Source organism: Nipponia nippon, unplaced genomic scaffold (genome assembly GCF_047370975.1).
Source record: "Nipponia nippon isolate SJK-2023a ecotype South Korea unplaced genomic scaffold, ASM4737097v1 scaffold_5, whole genome shotgun sequence".
NCBI lineage: Eukaryota > Metazoa > Chordata > Aves > Pelecaniformes > Threskiornithidae > Nipponia > Nipponia nippon.
In genome coordinates, this window is record NW_028262369.1 from 58,161,061 (window position 1) to 58,185,694 (window position 24,634).

General features: G+C 41.9%; 1 protein-coding gene across 14 annotated transcripts in view; it reads left to right on the plus strand.

Moving 5' to 3' along the window:
* HDAC4 (histone deacetylase 4) overlaps window positions 1–24,634 on the plus strand; it is a 269,534-nt gene that overhangs the window by 180,303 nt on the left and 64,597 nt on the right. For 12 of the 14 annotated variants that reach the window (XM_087731761.1, XM_087731766.1, XM_087731763.1 and 9 more), the window contains 6 exons: window positions 675–806; window positions 3,774–3,886; window positions 8,648–8,764; window positions 8,879–9,077; window positions 12,487–12,716; window positions 24,348–24,605. In XM_087731761.1, the coding sequence (XP_087587887.1) occupies window positions 675–806; window positions 3,774–3,886; window positions 8,648–8,764; window positions 8,879–9,077; window positions 12,487–12,716; window positions 24,348–24,605 (1,049 nt within the window). The remainder of the gene's footprint in view (window positions 1–674; window positions 807–3,773; window positions 3,887–8,647; window positions 8,765–8,878; window positions 9,078–12,486; window positions 12,717–24,347; window positions 24,606–24,634) is intronic. The other 2 variants (XM_087731759.1, XM_087731760.1) reach the window with 1 other exon arrangement.

Sequence of the window (24,634 nt, forward strand, 5' to 3'; positions counted from 1 at the left end):
GACACAGGCTCATCTGACTCCAAGGTGAGTTGCTTCAGGGAGGTGAACCAGCAGGAAAACATTCACCTGTTCTGGTTGTGGGGTTTGATTTTTTTTATATTTTCTTTCCTCCTCCCCTGGTGTACCTCCCAAAGCCAGCTCACCCTGGGGTCGGATGACTCCAAGGGTGTGGAGCTGCTCATTTCAGCAACACATGCAGATAGTGTCTCAGCCCCACGGTGATGCTCCACGCTGACCAAACAGCAACATCTCAGCTGTCTCACCAATTCCTGTATCAATATTTTAGATACCATGAGTTAGGTTTACCACTGGTTTGGAAGCAAGCTGGGCGGAGGTGGGAAACCAGGCGATGTGAATGGTGCTCTCTGCACTAGTCCAAAGGAGTTCACAGCAGATTGTAAGTCTGTCTTCACTTGAGAGAAGACATTGCAGGATGGTTGTTATTTTTTTAATTAAAATGCTATTGACTTTCATTGCCAGTGAATTCAGATATAACATAGGCTGGAACCTGTTCATTATGTTAAGAAGTCTTTCTTCCAAATATATGCTATCAAATAACTAATTTCGTTTAGGCTTCTGCAAATGCTGAACTGCAACCCAGCCTTTGCATTGACTAAAAAACTACTGAAATAATATTAACCAAAACACTGTTTGCTTTTCCTTTTTCTGTTCAGCATCTGAACCCAATCTGAAGTTACGATCCAGACTAAAGCAAAAAGTTGCTGAAAGACGGAGCAGTCCGCTCTTGCGCAGAAAAGATGGTCCGGTGGTTACTGCTCTTAAGAAGCGCCCGCTGGATGTCACAGGTACGTAGGGTAAGCAACAAATTTGTGCCGGCAGACACGTACTCAATGAGATGTCCCTTTCCAAAATTAATTCCTGCATCCAGTTAATTGTGCAGTCTGGATCTCTCGTGTGCCTCTCAGTGTTGGTGAAACCTGGATGAATTTGACAGAGTTCAGCAGTAGGTGATGCAGGTGTGCCTCAGCAGCGTTGGCCCATTGGGTACCCATCTATTGAGGCAGCATTACCAACTCAATGAGCTTTTTTTGTAGTTTATTTTAAGACATGCGTAGACAGATGGAGGTATGCCACCAGTGTGCTATTTTTTTCCCAAGCATTTCTATGGTCTTCAGCAACAGGTTGTTGAGAAATAAAATTTCTCAAAGGTTATCCTATTAATATCCATGGGGAGGCCATAATTCGTGGCTGTTGTCCTCTAGCAGTAAATGCTTTACAGCCCCTGTTTGTTTTAGGTTTTGGGCAGACTGCCATAGTTCCTTGTTAAGTAATTATGCCAAAGTTTTAAAACATGTAAGGCATTTTTTTAAATATATATAGCTGATATTTCTGACTACTTACTTGACAGTTTCTTGTTGAAAATTAATATTCTTCTGGGAGTAAAGTTTGTAAGGAGGGATCAGAGTAAGGTAGATTATATAGATTACCATAAAGTTAATTCTTAGCACCATCTAGGGATGCCTCTGTGTAAGTACCGCTATGTGACAGCTTTTCCAGACTTGTCTCACTTTAAGGCATACTGTCATCATTCAAGGAAACTGAAAGTGAGCTCTCTTTAGAGAGCCAGGTGGTTTTGGGAGACCCTGGGGCAGCTATGCACTGCTGTGTCAGAGCCTCTCTGTTTGTAGAGGGAGTAGATTGTTTCTAACAGATAAGCATAATTTATATCAGATCTGAAAATTAAATTCACTTCATTCATATATTGCTATATGTCATGCAGCTTTTAGGATAAATCAAGCCCAGTACGTTTGGTCCCAGTAATGCCTTCAGAAATGGCAGTGGAAGCTCCTGCTTCTCACTGAGCATGGACCTGGTTCAAGAAGCCAGCCTGGAGCCTGACTAGGAAAATATCTGAGTTGTTACAGTAAGAGGGGACTTTTGAATGGAAAATAACTTTTAAAAGAAGTCCCACTTCAGGGAATATAACTTCTATTTAATCCTTGAAGAATACATCTTCATAGAGTCACAGTTGGAACGTGCCAGGTACTTTTCCTATGTCTAGGTAGTATGCACGAGATCTAACATGTTGTGGTTAATGAAGTGGTCCCAGAAAAAGCATGTATTTTCCATGCAATCAGAATATTTTTTTCAAAACACCAAGACTCTCTGAAGTTGCTTTCCATGGAGAAGTTCAATGTTAGGTGCTCAGCTACTCAGTGGTGAGTTTTCTTGATAGCGAGATGCCTCCCCCAAATGCACAGCCAACAAAAACCAACAAGGCTTCTTTTTTTTTTTTTTTTAAAAAAAAAAAAATCTCTTTGCAGGAGGTACTTGCAAGGATCAAAACAGCAAAATAGTATGTACAGAATAATGCCAAAAAAGAAATCATTTTTAGAAATCCCCCAAATTGTAACAATTGGCTTTTATTTCTACTGGAGCATCCTAGAGCAATTATGAGACTGCTGCAGCCTGAACCATTGCAGCCGCTGGGAGATTCTTCTGGCATTGGGCAAATCCTGTGCTTGGGGAGAAGGAAAGTTCAGGAAAAAACTTTTAATCTTATTTACCTTCCAAAATAAAAGGAGAAACAGTGGAAGCTGTGCCATACACCAGGTGAGAGTCCTTCTGAGGGAAGTTTTCTGGCTGTTGCAATTTCACGCGCTGTTTTTCTTTATTGTTATTTCTGCATCATTAATGTGGAGGCTTTGATTTCAGGCTGGTCATCTCTGTGGTTCTGGTTAGTGAGTTCACAGGGAATGTCTTGATAAAATATACAAAGCTGAGAGGATTTTCTGAGTGTTCAGGTGATAACAAAATTATTTTAAGGGATTAACTCTGCCTTGGGTCTTTCCAACAAGAAACTATTTTACTCCCTGAGTGGAGAAGACTTAGGAAAAAAAAAAAAACAAAAACAAAAAAACGCAGTGATCTGAAACAGATTTACTGTTTTGGACCCTGTAGAGTTTTGCCTGATTTTTGTACAATGCACTCAGCCATGACCATGGCCAGTTGTCCGTCCAGTCCCACATCACTCAGGCAGCCTTTAAATCTCTTAAAATGATTTAATGTGCCATCCTGGCAAAATATCATCCTTGTGAGTCAGTCCCTAGGCAGTTTTCAGGAGCTCAGTGCCGTGGGAGCTGTTGTGTTGTGTGAAGGACAGCCCAAGGCAGGTCCTGTTTCTCTGAGGACCCAGCACGGTGGGCACTTCCCAGGGGACAGGGATGGGGACATCACAAGTGCCTGCTCGCCTGCACCGGCACATCTCGGTGCTTCTCTATAAAAGCAGAGGTCAGCCCTCATGCATGATCAGCATGAGGGCTCGGTGCTGGCAGTGTATTTCCAGTACATCCAGATGCACCAGAAGCCTGCATGGGAAAATGTCAACGCTGAGATGGTTCCCTGGTTGTTCCCGCATGAAGTCTGATGCAATACGTGGTGAGAGGGTGTCGTTAGGGTTATAGGCTAAAGAGGGTGAGAGAAGCACTTAAAGAAAAATGAAGCAGGACAATCTGACATCCTCCAGTTTGGCCTCTTTAAGCCTTCCATGTCTTTTATTATCTTCCAATCATATTTAAAGTTATTAATATACTATAAGAGAAATCCCCATGAGGAGAAGACATAAATATGGTAAGTAGGTACTTGGACAGACCATTTGAAAGTGTTTGTCAGTACTTTAAGAACCCTGGGAAGATTTAGGGGGGAGGAGGATTGCTTTCCTCCAAAAAAAAACTTGAGGGGTTGTTATCTGTCTAAATACCATTGCGGAGATTGTTTGTAATGCTAAAAGTTGGTTTTGGATGTGTTTTTAGACTCTGCATGCAACAGTGCTCCTGGATCTGGTCCCAGCTCTCCAAACAACAGCTCCAATAACATAAGCGCCGAGAATGGAATTGCAGGATCAGTCACGAGTATTCAAGCAGAGGTACAGAGCCCTTCCTCACTGATTTTTAACGCTTGGGTTTCTAATCAGTTTTTGCACAGTTTTAGGAATTTATGTGTACAAACCGGTGTCCACCACAAAAAAAATAAACCAACCCAGATAGTGACTTGGAGCGCACTTTGGGAATTACCTCTCAATCTGGGCTGACAGGATGCGTTATCTGTTTATTAAATCTAGTTTGAGCCAGCTCACAAGCTGCTTGTGGTAACTTGTAGTGGTTTTGTTGTGAGGAGAGAGTAAAAATAAAGTGATTTAGCAAGGTAAAGCATAAAGTGTTTCCTGGTCAATTGCAAGTATTTTAAAAGTTGAGGAATCTGTTCTCATATATTGTATATAGGGTGAATTTGTTGTGCGCAGTAGATTAGTCTAAATATGACCAAACCAGAATTGGATTAAAGGGAATGAATTTAACCTTTTCCTCCCCACTTAAAGATTTGAAAGCTGGGTGCCTGATGCCGTGTGCTAGTTGTATAGAGTAATCCCATACGCTTTCACCATCACTTGAGGCATCTGCTGTGGATGTCAAGGGCAGGGTATTGGACTAAGTAAACTAGGGTTTGATGCGACACAGCAGCTCCTGTGTTCAGGGTTACTGAAGCCCACCTTTTTCTAAGGGCAGATACTGGGGTGTGGGCCATGTTAACTGGCTCCCACTATAAAATGTAGAAAACCAGTGTGGTTGTGTAATGTTACTGGTGCATTTCTTTTTATCCAGCTGTTCTCCCCATGAATATAGTGTCTGTCTTAACATCAGGACTATAAAAACAGGCTTGGGCTTGTTCTCCCCACATTGTCATTTAGAATTGAAAAGGGCTTCTTACTGTATAAATGTAAGCCCTTATTGCTTTCTAGTTTTGTACAGATTTTCACTTTATTTTTATTTCTAATGTAGTGTAACAGCATTTAATATGGGGAATATGCCTTCCACTCCACCCTCTCCCCTGCCAAATTATCCAACACACATCTACAATTATTATAAAAATGAAGATGGTGTAAGGTGGAGTCGTCACTTGACACTGACAGCTGAAGCTGCTCGAAAGAGATGTGGCTTTTGAGATGCACGCTGACCATGTAGTAGTTTGGAGTAGACCTGGGAAAAGGTATCTTACATACAGGGGTATTTATCGGGTTTGCAGAACTGTAGACCGGCTGAGCTGAGGGCACATCTTAGGTACGTTTGTGTTAGCCCCAGGAAGATTACCACTTAGTTACCGGTTTTGCTGATCCAGGAGCTGTCAATCTTGTCTATACTTAACAAAGTGTAAATCCCCAATTCCTGCTGATGGAAAAACTAGAGGATTTGACAATTTCTTGTGATATAAACAGAGCAGGCAGCTTCCTGCAAGTCAGTGTTAGCTCATGCAGGTGAATGGGAAGCAGTAGTATTCTCCTTAACCATTTTATTTTTCAGGTAAATAATTTGAGGTAATCATCTGTGACTAGACCACTGATACCTAATAAAATGGACACAGACTATAAGAAGAACTCTTTTCATCAACTACTTGTAATGCAGCAATTTTGTAAGTTAGGCTGAGGCATGAGCAGCACACACAATTTGGAAAAAAAATCCCTGTACTGCCAAAGCCCTTCCCTGGGAGTTGTCATTGCCTCTTTTGCCACTGTACCACAGTGGGTAATTCACAGTGATGGTGCTGCATGCGAGGAAAGAAGCATGCTCATCTAGAATTTTAACAAGAGCAGCATTTGATGCGCCATCTCCAAACAACCTATGTGTAAAAGGAGGAAAAAATCTAGTTTTCATTTCCCTGAAAATAATGTCTAGAGTTTTTTTTCACCTTTTTATAATTTTTGGAAAATAGGACAAATATAACATACAAATGATTGTGCAGTTCCAATTTTAAAACTGCCCAGGACTGTGTTAAATATATTGGATCATTGCCATCACAGAACAGAATGAAACATAAATCACTGTGTGATGACAAACAGAACATCAATAACCTGCTGCACAAACTGTTCTTCTCCTAGCATTTCAGGCGTACTTGAATGGCTTAGCTAAATGTCCTAGTCCTTTGCATTTGTTTTTGGGGAAACATAACTCTGCACTTTCTTCCAGCATTTCATGTTGTGTGATACTAGCTGATCCATTTGCCTCTATAGGTTCATTTGGGGGGAAAAAAATGGGCAAGGTAGGGTTTTGGTTTCTTTAAAATCTTCTTCTTCAGTAGAAGTAGTATTACGTGGTAGCCCAGGTGTTGGAGATTTTGTTAATACTAGTTGACCAGGCTTTCTCATGTTCTCATTTTTAACTATTTAGAAATATTTAAGTGTTTCTGAAAAAAATAATGTTGCCAACTTTAAATGTTTCATGCTTACCTTCATGTTTTATTTTAAATGAGAAATATGTCTCTTTGCTTCTTAGTTTGCTAGGTCACCTCTTGAACCATTTCAGATATGTTGGAAGATGGTATCTGGGTTCATTATGTAAGTTTCAATGCTTGCCTTCAGTGTGGAAAGACTACAGCTCTCTGCCTCCTTTTAAAATAGACAATATCTATTTTTAAATACTGTTTTTAAATCTAAAAGTTTTTCCATCTCTGAAAGGTACATGATATTCATTGCCATTGCAGTTGATACAAGACTATAAAAAGTACTTGACTGCAGACGAAAATTGTACATGCTGAAATTGTTCTCTTCTGTGCAATTCAAAAAATGTTTGTGTACAACCCATAGATGGGATCTGTATATTTAAAGTGATGATAATGCTGCTAAATATCATATGCTGATAGCGTCAAGCTGCTGCGTTTTTCTCTTCGCTGTTTTTAAAACAAATCCCCAGGAGATAGTTTGAGGCACAACTACATAGAATTGATTGTTCAAAGAGAAAATGGATGTAGTTTTGTTTCGTTTATGATATCAGTAAAATATTTCATTACTCTGCTGACAATAACTATCTTATTCTCGATGTGGCATGCTAACATTATATAACTTAAAGCAAAATTGCCAGTAGTGCTCAAAATTACTTGGAAGAAGTGTGTGGGTATGCACAATCACACGCCTTTACCAGGTACCGCTCAACAGCAAAATGCTCCCTGCAAATTTCCTCTTTTGGGGCAGCAAATTGTGAACTGAGATCTTAAAAACAGATTTACTCTTTTACGGGAGAACTGCTCTGTAATATATTTTCAATAAGCTTGAATGACATTAATGAAAGCACAAGAAGGCAAAAGGAAACAAGAAAAAAATCACTTTGCAGATGAAATTTTGTACAAGGTCGTATGAAAACTAGGTGACTTTGCTGAATGTCAGGAATTTAGACAAAGTTGGACACTGGGAGAATGACTGTCAAGTTAGTGGCACACCAAAGAGTTTATTTGAAAAGGCAGCCCAGTGTCTGATAACAGTGACAAACATGGTCGTGGGAAGGCTTTACTCCTCCTGTCCTTCTTGCATGGGCAGCACCAACCTCAGGTGCAGAGGTGGGGTGTTCTGTTAAATCTGTCAGCTGGTCTGGTTAAATTTTGATTAATCAAGGAGGCAGGATTGCTTTTGAAGATTGTTTTATAGAAAATGTTTGGGTTTCAGTATTAGTTCTTATGTGCTTTTTTTTTCCCCTAACAGGTTGCTGCAGGGTTTTTTCAAGTGTCACCTTAGAGTCTTTGAGGGAGAAAAATAGTTTTTTATTATCCAGAGCTGTCCCAGCCCTGCAACCAAGGAAATAACCTGCAAAGTCTTACTGACTTACAGGACTATGAATTTAGGTCTAAAATGTATGAAACCATTCTTCAGATCTCTGTTACATCTCTCTTAGATTCTTCCATAGTATAATATTAAGTTAATTGTAATCCCTTTTTTCACAATAGCACCTGAGTTAAATGGTAGAAATTCTATAGAAAGTCTTTTTGAAATCTAAACTCTATTTTATTTAAGTTGGAAAATCACCTGCAGAGAATTCAGGGTGATCAGAACACTTGTTTCCCAACAGGAAAATCGGGCAGTTTAAAATAATGTAATTTTTATAGTGGGTTTTCTAGCACGTATTTCAAATCAATCTTGTTTTGAAATTAAAGGTATTTTTACTTAAGTGTTTAAGTAACCCTCTTATCGTCCTTTAAAGCCCTTGCTTTAAAGGGCGATAAGATAATTTAGTAAATCTCACATTTCACTCTGAAAATCAGGAAATAGCTACATAAATGCAATCTTAAGGCTTTTTGATGAAATTTTGAAGTCTGATTTAAGCTAAAGCACACTACTAAATAGCATAAATTGTCTGTGATTTGCTAAAGAGAACAACAGCCATTGTAATGCCTTTTTTTTTAAGGTAATCTGTTTTAGCTTTAAAAGGGCAAATACTTGAGAAGGACAAGTAAGCTGTTAAATCGTCTTTGCAAAAGCTTTTTGCAGTGGCACTGCATGAAGACTGAGCAGAAGCAGAGTTCTGGTGAGGATGCAGGGGTGATCTTTAGTCTCCAAGAAAGATCAAATAAACTGTAAAAGGTCTCTCTGTAGGGCAGCGATGTTGGTGGCAGTTGCAAAGCAATATCATCCCTGTGTTTGTTATCCCAGTCTCGTTGCCCCTGTGTGGCCACGGCAGCGGCGTTCAGGGTATGAACCTAGTCTGTGCCTATTTAGGCTGGATCTGAAGCACAGCTTAGTTCCCCTGTTCAGTGTTTCCAATGTCAGCTCTGTACGTTTCCGATGTGTCCTCACAGCAAATGTACTGTGTCCTTGATCCAGTCTGTGGATGCTCTCTCACCAGGACAATGTTCTTGATTTTGTTTCCAGACCAGCCTGGCTCACAGACTTGTGAATCGTGAAGGCTCAGTAACACAGCTTCCACTCTACACTTCTCCTTCTTTGCCCAACATCACGCTAGGACTGCCTGCAACTGGCCCTTCCAGTGTAAGTGGTGGGGGGACCAGCGTAAATGGTCTGGTTACGCTGGACTTCCAGCATAAGTATTGCTTGCACTGATTTATCGCTTAATCCACTGTGCCATCAATTGTGCGTTTTCAGGGAGGATCAGCACAGCAAGATGCAGAGAGACTTACTATCCCAACCTTACAGCAGCGGATCTCTTTATTTCCTGGCACTCACCTCACTCCCTACTTGAGCACTACAACATTGGAAAGAGATGGGGGAACTGCACATAACCCTCTTCTGCAACACATGGTCTTACTGGAACAGCCAACTGCACAAACTCCCTTAGTCACAGGTGAGCGCCCCATAGATAATGTGCAAAACTCAGTCCCAGCTGGGAAAAGAGAGCAAGTGACATCTGTTGTTTTTTTGTGAAGTCTGTTCCCTTGTACAAAAGAGATACCACATCACCTGTACATTCTGTAGGTATAACATATAACCTTTAGGATGTGTTTGTTGATATGTTGGATAGTGGTGGCATTTGCAAAATGAGAGGTTGCCCACCTCATCCAGAGGTAGGGAGAAGCTGCCTTGTCATTTTGGCGAAATGAAAATAAATAGTATTTACTTCCATAAGTAAGCATAAGTTTGTAGGTCACAATTTAAAACTATGTAGTTAGAGTTCTAACCACTTTAAAGTGGAGACAAAAAACGTCGTATCTAATGATTACCCTTCCTGTTTATCATAGATGGTTTCTATTCTGTATGTGAAAGACACGCATTTACAAAATCTCAGATTAAAATACTTGCTTTTCATCATTATTATAAATGCAAAAGCATGGCAAAATCAACTGCATTCAAACAGATTGTATTTGTTTGTATATGTTACATTTTCAGTGTGCTAATTGCTTTGAATCACTCCCTGTGTCATATTTTCAGAATTAAGTACCTGTGGGAAGGCATATTTCTATAAATAGGGTTGATTCAAAGCAATAATCCCCAGTAGGATGCATTTTTGTTTTACAGTGTGTAATGCTGGGACAAAGGATGTTCTACGTAAGTTATAGACATGTTGATTTTTATTTCTTTAATTCCATTTCTAATAGAAACTCTTGAGAGATGTCGATCACTGAAGCATTACAGCACGGCTCTGGTTTGGCTTGTGTCTGGTTTTACATTCACATCCCAGGAATATACATGGGGTTGTGATAACCTTATACGCATGTACATATGGGGAAGCTGAAGCACAGAAGTGTGGTATTTAGCCAGCACTCTCAGAGCCGTGAGAGTGGTGTATGCAGATTCCTTGAACCTTTACATAATTTTCTGTTGCCTCCTTCTGCCATGATTGCTGTGGCATGATGAGGTTACCGAGAGTCATGACATGGCTCTTCACCAGTTGCCCTTTGCCCAAGGTCTGTTGATGAAGAGCCGTTGGGGAAGAGTTCCCCTCTTACCCTATCACTAAAACTTTCTTCTCTGTTTGTGCTGGCATTTGCTTTAAAGCACACATAGGACGAAGTGCGGTTCTGTTTCCTATTTGACCTCTCTCAAAGCTTCCCTCAGTTTACAGTGTACTGTGTTTGCTTCCAAGTGTATTTCTTCTAGTCCACCTGCTACGTGTGGTGTTTTCAGAGTGAGTACAACATGTTATAAACCAACACTTAGGAGAAATATTCACTGTACAACAGAGCAACATGAAGAAACACACGTTCCAGATGCAGCAACTGAAAGAGAGCAAGCTAACACATGGTCTCAAAAGCCCTAAGTGGACTGGCTGCCAAACTACAGTTAGTACTTCAAACTTCCTTGGAAGCGGAGTTTATTAGTATTCTTCGATAGCCTTCAGCTCTGGAGATAGTCTCCTGATGACTGCAAAATGATCTAGCACAATGGCATGTTTTTTCTGTGCTGGAAGGTAGAAATGGGCGTTTTGGGAAACTAGAGCAGGATTCCTTAGGTCTGCTGTTCCTCTTGTGACACATCACTCTGGATAATATCCTTCACGTTTACATGTATCTTTGGAGTAGTAACAAGATGTCTCCCTGGAAAGCTTTCACAGGGGGACCTCGGTCATTCACTTGAAGGAAGGTAGTCTTCCAAGGTGTCCTATGCAAACTGTATAGGACCTCTTCCTCTGCTGTCTGATTTGAACTTCTGGTAAGAGGAACTGTGCTAGAAGGGAAATAGACCACATCTTTCCAAATTATTCATATAGAAGTAGAAGTGTGTGTGTGTATACACGCACATTTATAGACACACACGTTTATAAAATAAGATAACCTTTTATGTTATGCTTTTCAGAAAAGCAAAGGGTGGGAGAAACTTGGTAAATCTTTCCCCAAGAAGAGAGGCTTTTAAATGAGTCAGTTTCTTCCCCCTAGGGCAGTTCTGTGAATGAGTGGGAAAAGGAGGTAATGTCCTGGGAGAGAAATGTCAAGGTGTTTCTTATCCACTGTATGCAGCTGGCTGCAGACTTCTGGGCAGCTTCTCTCTCTTCTCAACCAAAGACTGAAGAAAGAGAAGATACAACTTCTCTGATGCTTGAACTGGGCCGTGTTTCTGAATGTTACTGACCACTCGTGCAGTCTTTAGTTTGTTTTATACAATGTGGTAAAGCAAAAGAGTACTTTTTTTCCTAAAAGTGAGTGCAGCCTTATCCACATTAGGGAGACAGCACTTCACACCAATGGTGCCTTTCTATCCCAAGGTGTAACAAGCAAAAGTAGAGGCTTATCCTCAGCTCCCCCACCCTTGGGTTGGGCTTTGTGTTGGGCGTGTCTTCATGTTCCAGCTTTCCAAGAAGTATGTGAAGGTATGTTTTCAGAGAGCAGAGCAAGAACTGGCTTACCCCAAGAACAGCTAAAAAGACAAGACACTTCCTAAAGACATACCCTTACCAGAGCTCAGACAGGTATTTCACATGGTAGTCATCAGAGACACCCAAATTGCCAAGGGCATGTGAGTAACCAAGTTATCCCAAAATAACCTTATGTTTTCATTAAGTTATTAGCATGTATACACAGGACAGTGATGGAAACAATTCTGTCTGTGTGTCATCTTGGCCTCTAACTTGCCTTCTTTCTGCAGAAGTAATGAAGCCTGATGGCTCCCATATTCCTGAAATGCTTCAAGGGAGTGCCTTTTTCCAACACAAGCCTGGTCAGGGGTTTATCACATGGAAGTTTTCATGCCTAGTCGTTTTTATGGGGCAGGATATAGCACAGCCAAGGTCAGAGGTGTTTCCCTAAGTGGTCTAGAGTGGGAAGCAGCTTCATCAGCATCCATCATCCTTCGGCATATCCAGTGAGCCCCCAGTAAGGTATAATTGCTGGATGCTGTGGGGTGGGAGCTTGGGTTGGTACTTTCCTGGATATGAACCTGGGATTGCTCTCTATACCAAGGCAAGCTGTAAGACTTTAACTTCTCCAAACTATCACTGTGATCTTAATTCATGTCACCCACTGGGCGATAGACAGGTCTGTAAGGTACCGCTGATTTTAAGAAATTAAACATTTCCCTAGGGTCTCTGATTAAACAAGCAAACAAAGAATTCAAAAGAAAGCAAAGTATTACTCCATCCAATGGTAATTAATTGTTATCTGTTCTCTTTTAAGGATTGCTTCAGCTGTAAATGGCGAGGTGGCTGGTTTTAACATTATATATCATTGTCACCATCAGCGTTACTCAACAGCCGTTTTCTCCCTTCCTTTCTTCTTCCTTTTTTTTCTTCTCTGCTGTTTTTTCCTCCATATTATCTTCAGACTGGTATCTTTCAGGACTGCCCCTCCATGCACAGTCTCTGGTTGGTGGAGAACGGGTCTCCCCTTCAATACACAAACTCCGGCAGCATCGCCCGCTGGGGCGCACGCAGTCTGCTCCCCTTCCCCAGAACGCCCAGGCCCTCCAGCAGTTAGTGATCCAGCAGCAGCACCAGCAGTTCTTGGAGAAACACAAACAGCAATTCCAGCAACAGCAATTGCACATCAACAAGGTAGGCATGACGCTTTTAAAGTCTTTCTTCCTCATACAGCATCAATACCAATTTTAGGCAACACTCAGAGTTTCTTGTGCGGTAATGTATGTGGTCTCGACCTCCATAACCAACTGGCCTTCATCCTTGAACCTCTTTTTCATGATTCTGAGAAATACATCAACAAGGATGTGGACATCCATCACCAAGGCAAGGATCAATACCTGTGTTGCAGACAGTGGAAAGGCAGTACGGTTCATACTTCTGGCTTTCCCGTAATACTTTTTAAAGTTGTCATTGCTGCTGTTCATCCACATCAGGATCTTTTGTCAGTTTTGTAGCAGAAAACATAAAATGCTGTCAAGGAATATGGGGAAAATACTGACTGTGTATATATTCCATTTGAAAGGGAGAAGGAGCAGTAATATGGCTTTGAGAAAAAAATAAAAAGCAAGGGATTTCAGACATGACAGCATCAGAAAATAATTGCAAGTGAAGACATTCAGATTTACTGAAGCATTTTTCACTGGAATTACCTTTGGAAAGAGAAAAGCTGTTCCCATCTCCAGTCCAGGTTCTCTTAACTGCAGCCCTGTGTAAAGCATTACGGTGTCATATCCATTTCTTCTCCTGAAAATGAGGACAGTATTGCTGTGCATCCTGCAGAGGTTGTTTTGAAGATCAATTAGATGTGATTCAAAAATTGCTTTGAAGAAAGCAAGCACTGTGTTTATTATTTCGCTTTCTGTAAATCACTTGGAGAACATCAGGTGAACATTGCAGAGCAGCATTCATCAGTGCACAGATCTTGCAATTGCTGTTTAGCCAAAACATGTCTGGGCATCCCATTATTACAACGAAGCGGAAACAAAGCTGCTTTGAGGTGATTGCATTGAGTATATATTAAAAAAAAACAAAAATATTAAAAAACAAAAATATTAAAAATATTAAAAAACAAAATCTATCCCTATCATGATGTTTTAGTCTATGGGAAGGCAAAACTCACCTTTTATGTGCAAGAGGTCTGATCATAAGTGGTATGGATGGAGCTGTGACGTTTTACCCCAGCTGAGGTTTTCTCCCAGGATTTCAGAAGGCACAGTCTGTTGCTAGACTTGCAATACAAAAAGGCTGTTGGGGAAACGGGAAATCAATCATAATTAGTGTGATATTTTTCTGACTGATTTGTACTGTTTTGAGGCTTTCTAAAGACTTTTCTCAAGGAGTTCCAGTGGTGGCTTTCTTTAAGAAACAGGCAAATCCAGGAGTAGGTTTCAGGCTCGTGAGGACAAGTTTGATGGCAGGCAGACCTTTCTGATTGCTGCAGTTTAATTTATGGTGGAGGTTTCTCCAAATTATTTTTACCATTCCAGTCCTATGAGAAAATACTACTACAGAGAGCTGGATTTAAAAACAAACAAACAAACAAAAAACAAAAAAACAAAACCAAACCAAAACAAAACAACAAAAATACCAAAACACCAACAACACACAACCCCCCAAAACTTTGTTTATAGACTCGAGCTAAGGCAGGATGATTACACAAGTTACTGACGTCAATCATGTACTTTTGGAGAGCTGCCACCACGCACCGTGTGTGCCAGCCCTGGACTTCGTTCAGCCCCGCACACCAGGGTGGTGGGAAGCTGCTGCTGCCATAGAAATTTCCCTTACCTCCCTCCAAACACGCTTCATGATCAGGATTGTCGGACGCAGGGCGCTAGGTAGGGTTTCTTTGTTTGGAAATAAATGTCAGCTCGGTGATTTGTTTGTTTGAGGTTTTTAAGGCTTTTCTGTTGCCAACACTTGTAAGCGTCCAACGACTTTGCTGTGACGTACCCATTGAACTCATTCAGACTTTCGCTTGGACCTCCCAGGAGCTGGAGAGCGTGTGTGACCAGACCCGAGCGAGTCCTCCTGCAGCACTCTGAATTTCAGCTTTGTTAGAGCTGTGATCTATCGCATCCATAGCAGAGGCGGGTGGGAGGGAAGTGTAATTAAACTGATTGCACAGGAGCGATTTCCCTGTGTTTGATTTATGTAAGTAATGAGTTTAAATGGTTTCGGTACTAGTGCTGTATGCGTGTGGCAAATTTACCCCGTGGGATAGCATCCAAGTGCTGACATGGAAAAAGACTTTTCCCAGACACACAGATATTTTAAGACCCTCATGTGTAGGAGAGTAAGGGCACAACTAAAAATAATGTAATAGATTGCTGCCTTTTAATTATTAGCAGAACTGACAGCACTGTCTATTAAGGTTGTGTTGGATTTCCTGTAAATAACACGAGGCTGTTTTCAATTGCTTGTGATTTTTCCAAACTTTAAGATTTTGTCCTTAAACTTTTCCTGTTAGGTGTCTACATCAGATGAAATTCTTGAGAAGATTGCAGCCAAAACAAGTCTTGCTGTTTCCAAGAAGGCGACTAAGGAAAAATATGTTGTTTTGCTCCTGATTGAAAATAATAATAATCATCTAGGGGATTCAGCTGTGAAGCCTTGGTGCCCGAGGCTTTGGAGGAGTAACTTGGAATTGAACAAACAAGGACAGGGCAGGTGGCTGGGTAGGGAAGGAGAGTGCAGAGGGATGAGTTGGGTGGGATGGGTCCAAAGGAGGGACAGGGCTCCTTAGGGTGACCAGAGGGAAGTGTGCTCCCTGGGGTGCGATCCCTTCCAGCATGGGCTCTGAAGTCTGTGGTCTACTGCTGTTGGCAGCAAATTTTGGGGATCGCTTGAGCATAGCGAAGCACATGGTTCGTCCCATTCGGGAGCTGGCTCACTGAGAGTGACCCCCCTGGCTCACCACAAGGCTCTGTATGGAAAATGAGGGTCCCAGCCTTGCTCATCTGGTGTTCGTGCATTTGCTTTAAGGAGGGGAAAAAACCTCACACACAAAAACCAGACAATGCCCCTGCAAAATGGAGAAAAAACAGACATGCATGAATGAAAAGAGCATTATTGAAATTGCCACACTGAGCACTCAAGCTAGGGCATGGGAGTAGTTAAGTTTCCCATGCAAGTCTTGCTCGCTTTTTCTTTTTTTGCATCTTTTTGATCCAATTTTTGATAATCAAGTGGTATCTCTTTTACAAGACTCTGAGCGTAGTACAGAGAGAAGGGTAAGAGCGAGGCTGCTCTCCGATGGCATGCTGCCTCATTTGTTGCAGAAATCGGAGGACACATAAGGAGTGGAAGAAGGAAAGAAAGGGCCTTAGGGCTAAAGCAGCTTGAGAGCATGGCAGGGAATTGGCTTTCTTCTCTCTGCCGCAGCGCCGTGTCCCACTGAACGGATCCAGCCAGCGGGCAGCTTGCAGCAGCGTGCTCATCTTCTCCATGCCAGTTGCAGGACAGGGAAAGGGAGCTGCTAGCACATCTAAAACATGTAATCTTAAAATCAATCATATCATATTGAAACCCCCATCCAGTGGAGTTTCATAATCTCTGCCCCGGCTGTGCATGTGATGTCATGGAGCAGCTCTGCTCCCTGCCTGCTGTCAAGTCATCGGGAACACCGACGTGCTAATATTTGCAGAGCACTCGTGTGCTCTAGTGATTGCACTGTAAAACTGTGTGTAGAAATCAACTCCTCTTTCTTCAGAACCAGGGTCTGAGACATTAAATGAGATTCTGAATAAGATACTGAATCACTTCTTGGTAATTGAACTCTGTACAACCTTTGATCGGAATAAGGCTTGTGCCCTAAAAAAGTAAACACTAAACAGTCCTGAAAATAAAGGCTATACGTTAATGTAGGTGCATGGGAACTCTGACCTGAAATTATACAGGCAACATGTGCTCGTGTTTTCCCACCTTTTTGCGTGTTTAATGTTTAAACCTCAGGAATGTTTTTTTCCCCAAGGCTGAAGGAGCTTTGCTGGGTGTGGGGGCTTGTTTTGCCATACAATAAATATATGCAGCAATCCCGACATTGTTTTATCTTCAGCAATTACAATTTCTCTGCAGACTTCAGTCTCTTTTAAGATGCAAATTTTAGTCTTTTATATACGAGAGAGAGGAGCCGTGATAGGCTCATGGTTCTCTGTGGCGTTTGGAGGTTGGCATTTGGGGGGGTACTTTTGTCATGAGAGAGAACCAGGTAAAGTAGGATGCAGACTCCAGGTATTTTGAGTTAAAAGTGTTAGCTTTTCAGCATGATAGGTCTTGAAGCAGCAACTCCTTTTCTCAATAGAAATATGCAAGTGAGATTTCTGTAAATTCTGTGCTGGAAAACTCAACTTTTTACCTCTCCATAGTGAAGATGTGTGTTTTGGCTTTAGTCCCCTGGATGTATAATTCACAAAGCCTTACTAGAACAGATAATCTCCCTTTAGCCCTGAATTGTACTGTTAAGCAGATTAACACTGAGCTTCTGTGGTCAAATTATGGTTCTTCTGAGTAAACGCCATTTTTAGCACACTCTGGAAAATGAGGTGTTTCTCCTGCTGTGGCATATATATGGCAACGTATGTATGCCAGACTACAGTGCCTCAACTTGTCTGGTGCAGCAGCATTGGGTGGATACATTTTTATTAACACCTAGAATATAACTTTGCTATTTCCTGATTTTTTTTTTCTTTTTTTGGAATGCGTTAACTGTTCAGCCTCAAGTGACTCCTGGAGTAGCTTTTCATATGTAATGTTTGATTTGTAATATTAGAAAAATACAGTGTATTAGGTTATATTGCACAGCATTCAAGTAGGGCTATTACCCTTTGAACAGTTTAAGGGAAGCCTGTTTTTGAAGCACCCAGACATAACTTTGGATATAACAGCTATTGAAAAGGATCTCTGGAAAACCTCCTTCTGCATTCCTGCTAAGTGTCTCAGTTGATTGAATATGAAATGCCATCCAGCAGGACACTAGACGCTTGGCATTCGTGTGCTTGTGCATCGTCACACCTATTACTGCCTAAATGCTGTTAAGTGGTTTTGCCAGGAGCCGTTGTTCTGTGGGCTGTCTGTTGCTGCAGATCTGGCGATATGTAGATGTGTACCTGATATAATCAAGCCCATAACTCCAATTATTTGGGGGCGGGAAGAGAAAACAGCTTCTGCTGGTGCCAAGGTGTTTTCTTCTTGCTCCCCCTCCTTTTCCCCTCCAGGCAGTCCCTGTTCTTTGATTCATTAGAGTGGCACAGAGGCCAGCAATCTGGTGGTCCTTCCAGCAGGTAGGCTGCCTCAGACAGTTATTTTTTTCCTGCTGTCTCATCACTTCTGGGGAAAAAAAAACAAAACAAAACAAAACAAAAAAAAAAACAAACAACAAGAGATTTTTCTTTGCTGCAGAAGCCTCTGCCAGGTCCTTATGTGGCCTATGCCCAACTCAGCCTCTTGCCATCACCATCATTCTTTATCATCTCTTGTTTCTCTTTTGTCTATAAAAGTTAAAAATTAGGATCTCCTCGCTCTGTAAGGGGTACCTCAGGTGAGAAGACTTACATCGATAGCCAGAAGAACAGGGCTTGTGTTATCATGTCCAAGTGATTAGTTCAAGCCCCCAGCAATGTGTTTTCTTCTCCAAGTACTTGTCCACATGTCTGCTCCCCTGTGGATGCAGTCTTGCCTTATGCCTCTCTGCTAGTGCTCTCCTTTCTCTTGAGCATCCCAGCTGGTGTACCCGCTCCACACTGCCTACCTCCCACATCTCAATTCCTAGCCGCATCCTTGACTTGAGACCAACACTTTTTGGCTCTCTGTCTCAGGATACTTTTGAGATTAGCTTTTATTATTTCTTTTTTTCCTCTGTTTTTTCTTATTTTTACCAGAGCTGTGTCTCCAGCTATCCAGAGTTGTTCTCTTTCTTCCCTGAGTTTGTCCTTGATCTCCAGAAGGAAGAAAGGGAGGTTTCTGCTTGCTTCTGCACAGCATGGCACAGTCAGGGCCGAGCCAGTCTGGTGTCCTCCATTGCTTCCTGGCTTCTCTCTTCTTCTGGTCAGTGGGAGGCACTATGTCACCCCACCAACACCTGTGTCCCCCACAGTGCTGTTAAAGAGGGAGCAGAACTCTGCAAGGTTGATGTTACCAGCACAGGGCAGGCTGAGGCTACCTTCTGCTACTCCACCCCATGCCCAAAACAGGGAAGTCACTCCACCCCACTGGGTGTGCTCTGTACTTCCCAGGATATAAACTGGATAGTTATGAACAGTAGCGCTGTCTCAACCACCTTCCAGCATATGCCTATCTGCACAACGTTTTGGTCAGCTGTATATATCTGGCAAAGTGGAATGTGGTTTTGGTGTGGTGTCAAATACGATCTCTGAGCTTCTACTACCTGTAGGTAACCCTGGATGAGTTGTATGGAAATGTGATGATTTATCCTAAATTTTGAAGGTGTGTGTGGTCTTTTTCAGCCTCCAGCCTGTACCCTTTGATGCACATCAGTCTGTCCAGCAACACTGAAGGGCATGACTGAGGTATTCCCTCCAGCAGAGATGCCCTTTCCCACAAGACTGTTATTAATTTCATAATTTAAAACAGTCACCTCAGTGACTCAAACTTGTTCTCTACTTGCAGTAACCATTACTGTGATGAGCAACACTGAAGAAATGCCATGTTCCTGTGTTGGACTCCTAAACTGGAAAAGATCTTGAGAATAGATATATCTCAAGTTTTACTTAAAGACTTTCATCTCTGTCGATCTTTGATAACTGAGGTTCAGTGTTGAAGAAGCCTTGTGCTTTTAATTGTGCAGGACCAGAAATTTCTTCTGTAACTGCTTGTCATCTTACGAGAAAGATTCAGAGGTGCACAACTTTGTCAGAGTTGGTCTGTCCAGATAGGAAGCTCAGCTATGCGGTCTTATGGAAGTTCATCAGCTCTGCTTCTGCTCCAAGGAGCTCTTCAGCCACATTTTAGAATCAGACAGGTCCTGTGACACTTGTTGTCTAAAGAAAAAGTGCATTAATTATATTTTTCTAGGAGCTTCTTAAGCATTTTTCTGTTGGGGGGTCTTCATTACCCTGTGATGAGTAAACAGACATTTCCAGTCTCTTTAGCAGTATCCTCAAAGTTTTTGGTGTCCTAAGAATGTATCACTACAGAGGAGGTATCATGAAGCAGTAGATACGTCATATCTGGTAGACATACCACGTGCCAGCTGACCTGAAATTTTACTAGCAAAGAAATGCAGCCTTTTTTTCCTTATGAAGCATTCCACAGAAAAAATGGTGAATTCTTTGTTTTTCCTTGTATCATGACCTGACATTGCTATGATTTTTTTTCTTTCTCTTCTTTGTATTTCAAAGATGTAGATAAGAAATCTTGCCAGCTGTATCGAGTCTTTTAAAAATGCTTGTGACTAGAGATGTATGGTTTCTTCTGTACTGAAATAGTTAGCTGTCCGAGGCTAAAGACGCAGTGCCTTTAACAATGTTTTATGGTGGCAGTATGTGATAGCCAGAGGCGACTGTGTTTGAAAATAGAGGAGTAACCTCATTGCAAAGGAAGCTAGGGAGCTAATTAAGGGAAGGAGAAGTTATGTATGGTGGACTGTATATTTGTTTACTATTTCAGGTATGTTTGTAAGCATTTTCAATGCTGCTATCTTAACTATATTCATCCCCTTGCACTTTGATTACCTTGCACTTTGATTACCTTAGACTTTCTTAAATTACATGAGCACATGTTCATAAAATTGCGAAGATGGAGGATTTTTAGGGAGTTTTAATGAGCCTGGGATACACATACTCATGTATTATATGGAATATGTTCATAACAAAGTGCTTTCATTGCAAAATTGTCCTTTAAGAAGAATAGGGTTGCGCTAGCTAGAACAAATGACATACCAAGAGATTCACTTTGTGTTAGGAGAGCAAACTGAATGTTTGAAATGTCCTTGTCATTGACCACTTGATCTTTCAGCCTTCATTGTAGCATTTTACACATGTGGTTTTCATTTAATTCTTACATTTTTATGGAGCTGGAATAATTTAAAACTTCTAGGGAATTACACTGTTTCTCATTTCCATTAGATTTGACAATGACATTGTAAGTTATTTTCCCAGCAATTACCTTGCGTAGTTCATAAGTTCAAAAGGTATTAAGTTCAAAGCTTGAGACCTTCAATCCAAGCAGAAAAAGAAGAAGTAGCAGAAGATGGTTTATGATGATTTAATTATCTTTAAAACATATTATATTCATCAAGCCTAAGAGAGCTTAAAGAAAATTGATGAAAGAACTACCTTCAGCTTAACATGGTTTAGTTATCCAGTGTGTATTACAAGTAATGAAACTGGGGAGGTGGGAGGTTCCTCACAAAAATCCTTGAAAAGTTTTGATCACTGAATCTTTTAGATTGGCAGGAACCTCATGAGATCATTTAGTCCAACGTTCCTGCTTGAGCAGGGTCAGCTAGAGCAGGTTGCCCAGGACCATATGTAATTGGGTTTTGAATATCTCCAAGGACAGAGACTCCACAGTCTCTCTGGGCAACCTGTTCAAGTGTTTGACAGCCCTCACAGTAGAAAATATGCTTTCATGTGTTCAGAAGGAATTTCATGTGTTTTAATTTGTGCCCATTGCCTATTGTCCCATCACCTGTGAGTGCAGCCCATCAGGTCCCATGTACTTAGGTATGTCCAGGTTTTTTTTTAAGTGGTCCCTAAACCTGGTGATCCTCCACCAAGGGTAAGTCTTCCTTGCTCCAGACTTTCCTTCTGGTCTCAGGGGCCTGAGATTCCTGGAGGACGGTCTTACTAGTAAAGAAGGCATTAAGTGCCATGGCCTTTTCTATGTCATTTTTCACCAGGTCCCTTCCCCCATTCAGCAGTAGGCCCATGATTTCCCTAGTCTTCCTCTTTTCTTGCTTGATGCCCTTCACATCCTTTGCCAGATTCAACTCCAGGTTGGCTTTGGCTTTCTTAACACCTTCCATACAGATCAGATGGCAACTCACTGCTCCTCTTTGGTCACCTGTCCTGCTTCCAACTCTTGTACACTGCCTATTTATATCTTGAGTTCAGTTAGGAGCTCCTTGCTCATCCATGCAGGCCTTCTGCAGCCTGTGCTTGATTTCTTACTTGTTGGGATGGATCTTTCTTGAGCTTGTAGAACCCTTGCATATCAGCCAGCTCTCCTGGACCCCTCTAATCTCCAGGGCTTGTATCCCATGGGACTCTTCCAAGCAGATCCCTGAAGAGGCCAAAGTCTGCTCTCCTGAAATCCAGGGCTGTGGTCCTGCTTTTTGCCCTGTTCTCTCCTCTTCGGATCTTCAACTCCACTATCTCATGGTCACTACAGCCAGTGCTGCCTCTGTAGCTTCCACATCCCCAAATAGTCCTTCCTTGTTTGTAAGTGTCACGTCCAGGAGAGCACCTTCCTTGTTGGCATCTTGATCACCTGTGTCAGGAACTCATCATCAATGCACTCAAATCTCCTACATTGCTTGAGCCCTGCTGTCTTGTCCTTCCAGCAGATAGCAGGGTGGTTAAAGTCCCCCATGAAGACCAGGACCTGTGAAAGTAAGGCTTCTTCTGGGTGTTTGAAGAAGGCCTCATCTACTTCTACCTGATCAGGAGGTCTACAGCAGTCTACCCACTACAAGAGCGCTCATCTTGGTCTGTTCACTTATCTTGACATTTAAGCTCTTGACTGACTCCAGATCTATACCAAGGCACAGAGCTCCATGCATTCCTGCTCCTCCCTCACATAAAGGGCAACTTCTCCTCCTCACCTTCCCATCCTGTCCTTCCTAAGAAGCCTGTATCCCTCCATGTCTCCATGATCCCAAGAAGGTCATAGCTCTGTAACTGCACACAGACTTCTAATCCTCCTGTTTGGTCCCCATGCTGGGTGCACTAGGGTAGAGGCATTTCAGAGAGGCACCCAAGTGTGCCGATTCCCCAGGACAGACTTGAGACCATCCCCATCAGGCTGTTCTGCAGGCACCTCCTTTACATGCCTGCGGTCAAAGGGATGCCACTTCAGCTCTTTTTTGTTGATTGCTGTGTCCTTTCTGCTCACACCACCCCAGGCCCTTGGCCTGCCTACCCTGTCCCCAGCTTTCTTAGCTGCTTGTTAAGGAACCACTCCCTCCCCTGTTGTTTCTAGTTTAAAGCTCTGACTGCTAGCTTGGCCAGCCTGTCAGCAAAGGTCCTTTTTCCCTGTTTAGTCAGATGGATCCCATCGCTTCCAAGAAACTGTTGACTCTCAAAGATATTTCCACAGTAGCAGACACTGAAATCCTCTTGCCAACAGCAGCCAGTTGTTGATCAATACAAAAGTATTGGCTCTTGTCACTAAGACGGATGGGCTGCACCCCCCCCATCTGTACTGGAGGGCCATGTGAACCCCAGAGGGTTTTGCCTTAAGCTTCTAGGCAAGATAATGCCCTTCTGCGTGTCCTGCTCCTCTCAGGAGTCGAAACATCCGAAACGCAGAAATCCACAAAGTGCTGGAAAGCCATGGCCCTGCATCACGGTCCTTATAACGCTCAATTTTTAAAAGCTTGGAGCCCTAGTTATTTGAGATCCTCTGCTCTATCTATGAGCAACCTCTTGTTTTCCCTGCTGTGATACTTGCAGGCAATTAATCCTTTATATTACCTTTGTCTGCCTAAATCTGCTTTGTATAGGTTTGCTTAAGTTATATGGCAGAGCCTCTCCTCCTGCATTTAGGGAAAAAGGCTTAGTTTCATGTTTGAGCCACTGTTCTTCAAAGAGCAAGTTACTTACAAGTAGTCACTCCTTCTGCATGTGTTCAATAACCGTGTTTTGATTTAGCTTTATTAGATTTAAAATCAATATTGCTTTTCATACCAATGACCTAATCCTTATTAAAGCTCTGCCCTGACAACTTTCAAAGTTCAGCAGTTTCTTTATAAGCTTATGAAATGGGTACAGCCTGAGCACTTTTAAAGAAAGGAAATTGATTTATTTACCTATGCAGGATATAAAAACAGTTCATCTTTTTTTTTTTTCAAATAAAAATCATAAGCAGTCTGAGACGGAGAACTGTGAATTTTATCTTGCCAATGAACTTTCAAAAAGTCTGAGCCTGTGTGAATATAGTGAAAATTATATTGTTCCCTTTGTTTTAGCAGCTGCTTTCAGAGAAGTTCACTACCTCTATTTAGGAAGATCTGGTTAGAATGATGCTCTTCTTGCAGTTTACTTCTGTACAGATGTAAGTTGAGTGTCCTCAGTTTCCTCCTAATTAATTTCATGAGAGTGCAAGTTTTGGAGGAATCTTTCTATGATGGTCTCTCACTTTACAGATAAAATTCAGGGGGTGATTCAAGAAGAAGCTGGGCAAAAAAAAAATAGCAGAAAACCTCTTAGAGGGTTTATGTCTCTCTCACTTTTTTTCAGAATTTAATTGCCAAATGTATTGATGGTTATGCTTCTCCTGTGTGGGTTTGTGAATGGAGTAGCATCCATAGGTGTGCAGGTGCAAGAGGCTCTTATTTCTTCAGAGGGAAAATCAAGTGCAAAATGAAGGGGCTGCCATTACTTGGGCCACAGGATTTCATAGTGCTCAATGCTAAGGTTGACCTGACCTTTCTCTTGAGTGGTTGTTTTGGACCTAGTTTATAAGATAAAAGCTATAATTCACAATTGGTCTTTTCATGAAACTGGTTCTTTGAGGAGAACAGAGTGAACTTTACATGTGATGAGTTACATTTTATTTGTCGGTTAACCTCTGGGTTGTTTTCAGATTATATCAAAACCCAACGAACCAGCTCGCCAGCATGAAAGCCACCCTGAGGAGACAGAAGAAGAGTTACGGGAACACCAAGCCCTTTTGGAGGAGCCATACAGCGACAGAGTCGCAAGCCAAAAGGAGACCCCAGGGCTGGCCAACATGGTGCAAGTGAAGCAAGAACCCATCGAGAGTGATGAGGAGGAAGCAGAGCCACAGCAGGAGCTGGAGTCTGGGCAGAGGCAGGCTGAGCAGGAGCTGCTCTTCCGTCAGGTGAGCTTGCAAAATACCAAGTTTGGGAC